Raw genomic sequence first — 9,503 nt, 5'->3', positions numbered from 1 at the left:
GTGTCCAAATCGGTTAAAGGAAGCCATAGTTATTAGCATTTCAAATTATGGGTACCCGGGTACCCACGTTGGCCTGGGTGTTTTTTTGTTGGGCACATAACTGTTAACAGTTATGTGTCCAACAAAAAAACGCCTTTAACAGGCCAACGAGGGTACCCGGGTACCCACAAATTGAAATACTCATAACTGTGGATTCCTTTGACCGATTTGGACACTTTTAGATATTTTGGATACAGGAACTCGTCCACTTTTTGATTCTGTAAAGTTGAACCGCATGAATGGATCTGGTTCTTGGTAATCCGGATTTTCCGGGGTAATGTTCCAGTACTAAGGTATGATTTGTAAATTTTAATAATGTACTAGCAATATGAGTATCAAAACTCTTCAAATTGTCTCGGAAGTCTGTTTTTTATTGTTACGGGACCCTATGGCAATTTGAAAAATGGAATTGGAATGGAATGGCCACTCACGGCCCCACGGGAACCTGCCCCGGAATGTCCGTTCCGGGGTCAAATCACCAAATGGTTCCAAAACCACGAGATACAGCCTACTGATTCAATTCCAAGAATTTTGATACCCATATTACTAGTATTCCATTGAAGTTTGCAAATAGTACCCCAGCACTGGAACCTGCTTCCGGAAACCCGGATTCCCGGGAACCGAATGAGGTAACCCGATTCAATTTTACCAAGTCCAAAAGTGGATGAGTTCTTGAATCCAAAACGGCCAGAAGTATTGAAATCGGTTGGAAATTACCGTAGTTACGGGCATTTTAGTTTTGTGGGTACCCCTCCTTTTTCCCACCCTTACTATATCAACAATATTATTAACCCAAAAGCTTGACTTAGTGAAGTTCTAAGATGTCACAAAGTTTCAATTTCCAGCTATGGATAAAACAGAGGAATTTAATTAATTGAAACTTAAAAAGGTACCCGGGTACCGCGTCGGACACACAACGGTTAATCAAGTCGGATTACTCTCATGACCTCGAAAAATAACTTCAGTAGGGGCGTAGTCCCTGTTTTGGAAGAATGGTAAAACGAATTAGCTATTTTCAAACGATTGCAACTGGCTATGCAAGGATTTATTGAGAAAATTGGTAGCAGATTACATTCGACCATTACTATTTACAAGAACAATAAAATAATTATATATATTTTTTCGTCTTCTGCAAATAAAGTACAAATTACACTTAATGCTAATGTTAATATTAATAATGTTTATTGCTAACACACTAACTAGGTTTAGTAGAATGGAAGTCATTAACTAGAGAAGAGGTGCCTAGGAATCTATAGAAGCAGGTGATTCCTTATACCACGAAGAGATACAAACAAATGAATTCTTGTAAGAATGTTGGGATAGTCGATAATGTTTGATAATATATCGAAATTAAACATTAATTGCAAGAAAGGCAGATTTCTTGAAGTAAATCGCACAAAGCATTGAACGGTGCGGTATGGTGCCCAAACTTGTACGAAGCGAAGTTTTCTGTTGAAAACACTAAAACTACATAAATCTCTAAAAAAGCCTTCAATCCCTTAAAAGTTATTGAGATATAATGTGTAAAGTTATTTTGCGTCTTCATGATTTTTTTTTGCAGAATTTTTAATTTAATTTTTGAAAAGTTACAAAAGTTTTTCTGTGATCGTTTTTTTTTTGGTCAAGTCTCCCCACTGCGGGGAGACTTGACCAAGGCATGGGGAGACTTGACCAAGAGAATTTTGAGAAATCATAACAAAAAATAATGACATAAAACATACTGTAATTATTTTTTTCCATATTGTCGAGATCCTTAGGTAGCAGTAAAAAATATAAAAGGGTTGCATTTGATAAATTTCGATTTTTAATGCATTTCTTTTTAAGGATTAACTGTACTGCTTGCATTGTATGTTCACACGTCACGAAATCAGTCCTACTATTGATAACTTTGTTTACTGATACTAAAATATAAAGACTTATGTTTGCGGTGGGATTTTTTATGGTGCGATTAACATTAACAGTAGATACTCAAACATAATAAATATCAAGAATTTTGAATCTTTCTTCAGCTAATTGCCACTTGGTCAAGTCTCCCCATAAAATTTTGGTCAAGTCTCCCCAACATTAGTTATGGCGTTCAATGTCATGCAAATTCTAGTAATAACTATTCCAATGTTCCAATTTATGTAAAATCATTTCACTACTTCACAAGAATTAAGATGGTATATTAGTACATTAATAGCAATTAGTAGTCGAGTAGATATGTCCATACAAAGATTGATACAAAAATTACATCATTTAATGAAAATTTATTAATCACGTAATATTTTCTGTAAGGAAAGGATTTTTCATTCCAAATTTTTAAAATTACCTTAAGGGATCGAAACAAGTATAAAAATATTTTTGAAAAAAAATTAGGAATCGAATAGAAGACGCCATAGCCAAAAATAGAATTTTGCGCTTGGTCAAGTCTCCCCATTTTCCCCTATATCGACCATGATCTGCATGCCGTGCAGCAAGAACCATCTACGTATTGGTTATATCATCTTGGAGCACAGCAGAGTCGAGTCCTGAGACAATCTAACGGAAAATTTTCAGATCATTTGATGCGTATGAAGAGGTCGTTGATGAAAATGAGAAAGATAAGTGTCCCCGGGTGACTTCCTTGAGCAGATCATCCGGAGAGGTAAGATTACAGCCACCAGGAGGAAATCCGGTTTCATAACAGCAATGTTGTCAACTACCTTGTCCAATTCTTTCGCATAATAAAAACATATTACACACACACGTTGACGCTTTTCGACAATTTTTATTCGTAAATTATGCTGGAAGATGCAGCGTACATCATTGATAAATTTTTTCAGAACTTTATATCATCACCTTTTTGTTTATTGTAAGTTTAGGTGAGTATATGATTATATGATGAGAGCTAGGTTTTCTAAAAAAAATGGGTGGGTAATGTCTGTAACATAACCGGAGTGGCGTGACTGCACTTTGGACATTTTAAAAACTTTTAGCACTGATAAGGGTTATTTTGCTTCGTAAAAGCAAACGATATTTTTCGTACTTGTCATATCTTAGGCCAATACGTTATTTGATTCCGGAATCAAGAATCAGTAGCGACTGGCTCGAATGGCACGTTCCCCATGTTGAACGGAGATTTGTGTCTTACCATGATCTGCTTTTTCATCATTTCCTTGGTGGGAAGAATTGGGGAAGTAGTCAGGAAAATAACGACACAGTATAATTAAAACAGCGCATTTTGCACCCCTGGAAGGATGCTGAACGATTTGCAGGTGCTACAATAGCATAAATAAAACTTTCAACCTCCGGATTTAGAATTTTTAATTAAGCAGTGCGCGAGTATATCAACACCCCCAAGAGGATATTGAGATAACAGAACGACAACACCCTCGAAGAGATATTGTCATTTAAATATGGCTTAAACTATAGCTCTTTACCACACTGGGTTAGGAACAATAGCATATCCTTGAGTTTCAGCTCTCTGTACATAAGTTCATCTATATATGGAGAACCAAAAATCCGGATACGCAATTGCATTACTGCTGGGCAGTTACATATCAAATTATTCGAATCTCCGTAATCGCATTCACGAAGATCATACGAATAATACTCAGAACGCTGAATAGTAGCCATGTGATAATTGAGTTTGAAATGACGATCGAAAGGCATTTCTGTATGCTTGCAAGCCAACGTAAAGACCTCCGACCCGTCCCTGCGTCTGTGATTCAAAGCTCTTGTACATAATTTTTGAGTCGAGCAAGTTCTGCATTTCACCAAGGTGTTCCTCTAAAAGCACGCATAACTCGAAGCGGACAAGCCTTTCGGTATGCAGCTACTATGAGTGAGTTTGTTTTATCGACAACCTCATCCAAGTCACGTGGAGATTCGATCGTTGGAAGCGAGACGTTTAATTGATCAAAGACGATGTACTTATGATCAGATACTGACGGTTCGAGCTCAATCGATACGAGCTAGTTTCCCAACTCGTGCGTAATACCGTCAGAGCAGAGAGTTACATCTAACACCTCTTCTCTGCCAGATCGTGCAAATGTTGGGCGATTTGCTGCACTAAGTAAGTGCAGATTTGTACTGCTTAAGTATTCCATCAATTCGGTGCCTCTCAACATGATATCTGAGCTGCCCCAAATTATGTGGTGAGCATTTGCATCACTACCGATTATGAGTGGAAACTCATTATGATGATACAACCCTTTTGAAATCATCAGAAGGTAATGGTTGATTATACGGCAAATATGCCGAACAATAGACGTATTTCTTGTTTATGTTATCAACGGTAATTTTTGGAATTTAAAAGTGGTTTTCCTTCTTTTCCAATCTGCAACATTCTTTCAAAATTGAAAATCTACAACATTTTTTTAAACACTGGTCACATGTTTGGATGGGTTGTAGGGTGGAGACGATGTATTCGTTTTGGTTATGTATTAGTATTAGTTAACAAATCGAATGAAAATACACATGTCACGAAAAGGAGCCAGAGAGCGATAGTAGTGCATATTCGCTGGTATAAAAGACGCCGATGAGAAGGAAGTTGTTTCTGTAATCGAAAATTTAAATTAAAATAAAAATTAAATTAAATTAAAATTAATTTTTTTTTGTTGTCCTAAAAAGGACAGAGGTAACTATTTTGGCACGTTCTTCATGAAACAAATTGGATGTCTTTCGGTATAAGTCGCTCGTACCGGTGTTTTTATAACAAAAATGAACAGACAGATAGGGCCTCATTGGTTTCTTGAAGGGGCCATTGCAGCAGAAAGTGAAGCTGGCTGATCAGCAGCTCAGTACTCTCTTGTTCGTTTCGACTGATGTACACCGACGTTTCGAGCATAAGCGCAAAAAACTAGCCATGTTTCGTTGACACTCATGCTCGAACGAGCAAAACCAGTGCTTTACTACGCCGGTGCACTACCTTCAGAAACGGCATCAGATAACGAATGGTTTCTCAAGTTGGGGATTTCTGGCCAGTATCAATGCATAACCGTGGCTGAGGAACCTTCTCTGCATGCTGCTCCTGTTGTGGTGCTTGCTACTGCTGCTATCGGCGACGGGTAAACGAATGATGAAAAATTGAAACAGGCCATGTTTTATAATCTTTGTTTGGTTTAACCACAGAGAACAGACGTCCATCTGCAGCATTCAACTTGTGTAAAATCTCTAACGGTTTCGAAGGAAGTTGGGATATCCAAACTAGGTGCGCTAATGTCGTCATGTTTTTTGTGGCTAAGTTCGACAGAATTGACAGCGGTTATTCCTCTACCCAGTCAAACTAGACCGGAACCGGTTCGGACTTCCAGCATGAATTCCAGCTCAAATACATCAACCGATAGAGTCGGAATCGGTTGTATTCTTTGAGCAAGATTCCATACTGAATCCATTCAGGAATTCGAACCGGTTCCGGAATGGATTTGACGGATAGTTGGGATAGGTTGGTGTGGCGGCGCTAGTGTTTATCGTATATTAATTCAAATGTTTACACACGTTTTTTAAATATTTTTGTTCGATCATGGATGTCTGTTCTCTGTGGTTTAACGTCGTTAAAAGGGCGGCGCTAACAATGAAATAAAATGTAAGCATACACGGGTCGAATAGTACTGGTCAATCATGGCTCGGATAATAATTGATTTCTGAAAATCAATTTTTCTTTAGTTGCGAAAAGTTCAATAGAACATTCGTGGACCTTTCTTTGACTTAATAGTGCAAACATTGTGCTTTTCCGTTCAGTACAATGAAAGTTACTAGCTTTCAAAAACACTACCTTCTGTTTCTTCCGAAATTTTGAAGAGTGGAACCAATATTGAAACGTTAGTCGCAGTTACAACAACAACATCCCTGGAAACATTTTAATAAAAAAAATAAGCTCTTTTTGAGGATACCATAAATTTATTTTGATTTTTGTCGCATGTCAAAATAAACGTTGGGATTGATGTACTTTACATCTATCTAACAAAATTCAGAAGCTAATACAAAATATTTTCAAAGCCCAAAGTAATACAATGCCAACCATTTGGATGAATACCGTGATGGGAAATGACATTCGTCTGCGTAATCGGAGTTCCGTGTTTTCTCTTCTTTTCAATTTGAAGATTGTTGGAATTTCAATTAACTGATTCAACCGAATCAATTCATCTCATGAATCTTTGATTATAACATTGTAAGAAATTTTTGATTAAAATTGACGCTTTAGTTTGTATTTTTGTGTTTTTATGGCACGTGAAACTAATAATCTACCGAAATATACATTGTGTCGATACAGAACGGTCATTATGGGCAAGCTGTATTGCTGTAGACTTTTCGAAATGAATCTTTAGATTTGCTATTTGGGTGTGGAAGAATTATCAATAGAGCAAATTGTACGTAAGATGGCAGAAGTTTACCGCCTACAATTTCACCATGTCCGACATAGCGTACTGATAATGTTCCTAAACCATTACCAAAGCAAAATCGTTCGTTGCGTAAACAAAACGTATCACCTCGTCGAATGTGACAAAGTAAATTTTATATCCCTGTCTATAAAGACGTTGACACAATCGAGGTACGAATACACGATTTGGCACCGTCTACCTCAAATGTCGTTGCAAATCGATATGTCTTTAATACTCCTAACCTAAACATAACGCTATTTTAAGCTTCTATATTACAATTGTTCTTCAACGGTTAGTCAAATTCGTATTATTTGTCGCGGCTGTCGACAGCCTTGTATTCAACATCGATAAAAGTATTTTGAAGTGGCAAACAATGCAACCGAGTCGAGAGAAGAAAACCTGATGCAGCCGAAAGTTCACTTATGCCTTAGGACTTTGTCTTTCAAAACCTATTCATGATGCTATATTCTGAAGCCCTGACTACAATCTGGATTACTCCAGAAGCCGCCTGCAGATGCTGCGTAGATGGTCGATTTTCAAACTAAAATGCTTTAGGTAAGTGTAAAGACAAAACGGCTTTTGAGTACTTTGGGTGAACTCCATCCGTCCGTAATAACTCAGAACCTCCGGACATGTTCCCGAAAAGGTTAAGTTTGGAACCATGCATTTACACAGTATGGATGTCAAACTTCATATTTTGCAAAGACTAGTATGAAAAAGAGCTATGAGTTCACTGGCCTCCATCCAGATTTTTGCGAAATCCCTAGGGATGTTCTCTTTTTGGCCATACGGGCTTTCAAAATCGTCAAATTCAAATACAAGTATTGAACCGCCAGTCTTATATATCTCCAGCTGTTCACATCATTCCATTGAGATTTACTGAAAGTGGTTATTTTGGACCTACATATTTTTTCGCGATTGCTCTGCACTTACATAGTCGTTTGTTATATTTTCGTCACTTTTTAAACCACCTGTATAACGTCAAAATTCTGAGCGCAATGTTGAAAGGGATGGGGTCAGCATCGAAACGACAGCAACTTCTTTGATTTTCCGACGAGCCAGACATCAAATTGCTCACTATTATCCCATAATCAATAATCTGGTTTGGCGTTTTTATGAATCATAGTTAAGCATTCCTGTTTTTGGATTGCATCACATCGATTGAATCCCGCGAAAGTAGGAACAGGTGGAACAGGAGAGGACTAAGTTATATCATCATTTGTATTTGACGACCAAAACAACAAAAGAGAACCAAATAAATATTCACCCGTCTACCGAAAAGATAACAAACTGTTTGCATTATAAAAGCTTTCAGAATTTGATTAGAAGCCAGTCGGTTCGCGTGGTCGGACGCAATAACAAACAGCAAGGTAGTGCTCAAAAATGTGGATTCATTTAGTGTTGATTGTCGTATCGCTGGCCATTTACTGGCTGCGCAATCGGTATTCCTATTGGCAGAAACGTGGGGTTCCTTTTCTGCAGGCATATTTTCCCTTCGGTAACCTGCAGGGAGTCTTCGGACAGCATTTGAGTGTGCTTGCGCAACGTTCCTACCAACAGCTAAAAAGTCCTGGACGAAAGCTGGGTGGAATTTATTTCTTCATCAATCCGGTTGCGATAGCGCTAGATCTAGAATTCGTGAAGGACGTTTTCATTAGGGATTTTCAGTACTTTCACGATCGTGGATTATATTACAATGAAAAGGATGACCCGCTGACGGCACATTTGCTTACCCTGGAGGGCAACAAGTGGAAAGCGTTGAGGAATAAACTTACTCCGACATTCACATCAGGAAAAATGAAGATGATGTTCCCCGTGATTAAAGCGGTTGCTGAGCGTTTCCAGCAATCGCTAGGGGCGGTGGTTGCCACGGGACAGGATATTGAGATAAAAGATTTTTTGGCCCGATATACGACGGACGTCATCGGAACCTGTGCATTTGGATTGGAGTGTAACAGTTTGGCAGATCCGAAAGCGAAATTTCGTGAAATGGGCCGGCTCATTTTCCGACAAAGCCCGATACTTTTGATGAAAATTTTGTTTGGATTAATGTTCAGAGATTTGGCTAGAAGAATGCACATGCGCGTCTTCAGGAAGGACGTTAGTGATTTTTTCATGAAAGCGGTTAGGGATACCGTTGAGCATAGAGAGAAGAATAAAGTGGTGAGAAACGATTTTATGGATCTGTTAATCAAGCTCAAAAATGCAGAACCCGTCGAAGAAGAAAACACGAATCAGTTGGGTCAGCTAACATTTAATGAAATAGCAGCGCAAGCATTTGTATTCTTCGTCGCAGGTTTTGAAACATCGTCCACTGTAATGACATTCTGTTTATACGAGTTGGCACGAAATCAGGAACTGCAGGATAAGGCAAGACAAAATGTGTTGGATACTGTCAAGCAGCATGGATCCATAACCTATGAGGCTATTTATGACATGAAATATGTTGAAAATTGTATCAACGGTAGGTTCCATTTTTTTCCCCAAAACACTAAAATCATGTTTCTATTTCACCTTCAGAAACACTTCGTATGTGTCCACCAATCGTAAACATTTTCCGTAGCGTCAGCAATAACTACAAGGTACCCGAAACTGAAATAGTACTGGAAAAGGGGTGCCGCGTAATGGTTCCTGTTTACGCGATCCATCATGATGCCGAGTATTTCCCGGATCCGGAAACGTACAATCCGGATCGGTTTAATCCAGATCAGGTCGCGCAACGACATCACATGGCATTCATACCGTTCGGTGATGGACCCCGCAGCTGCATCGGATTGCGGTTCGGGATGTTGCAAACCCGGTTAGGTATTGCACATTTGTTACAAAAATTCCGAATCAAACTAGCTCCCCGCACGATCGTACCGCTGACGATTGATCCGGCCAATTTGATAATATCTCCAAAAGGTGGGATGTGGTTGCAGTTTGAGAAGTTGTAAACGGCAGAGAATAGACCAATAGAGTACATGAGAGTGTATTAGGTTGAAGGTGTACATCACGAGATTTTAAATCTTCTGAACGGGTTTGCACAGGTAAATAAACATTTTTACTATTTTAAATCTTTAAAAAAATATGTATATACCTCGCTTAAAAATATACGAGCGAACGAAGCGCATTACAAAT

At 38.5% G+C, this 9,503-nt stretch overlaps 1 protein-coding gene across 1 annotated transcript; it reads left to right on the top strand.

Annotated features, from left to right (window-relative positions):
- The first annotated feature begins 7,729 nt into the window (after positions 1-7,729).
- Positions 7,730-9,503, top strand: LOC131683004 (cytochrome P450 6a2-like). Its single transcript, XM_058964827.1, has 2 exons — positions 7,730-8,847; positions 8,904-9,503. The coding sequence occupies exons 1-2, from the start codon at positions 7,767-7,769 to the stop codon at positions 9,317-9,319; spliced, it is 1,497 nt and encodes a 498-aa protein (XP_058820810.1). The 5' UTR covers positions 7,730-7,766; the 3' UTR covers positions 9,320-9,503.

Source organism: Topomyia yanbarensis, chromosome 2 (genome assembly GCF_030247195.1).
Source record: "Topomyia yanbarensis strain Yona2022 chromosome 2, ASM3024719v1, whole genome shotgun sequence".
Lineage (NCBI taxonomy): Eukaryota > Metazoa > Arthropoda > Insecta > Diptera > Culicidae > Topomyia > Topomyia yanbarensis.
This window is presented reverse-complemented; position numbering and strand designations above follow the sequence as displayed.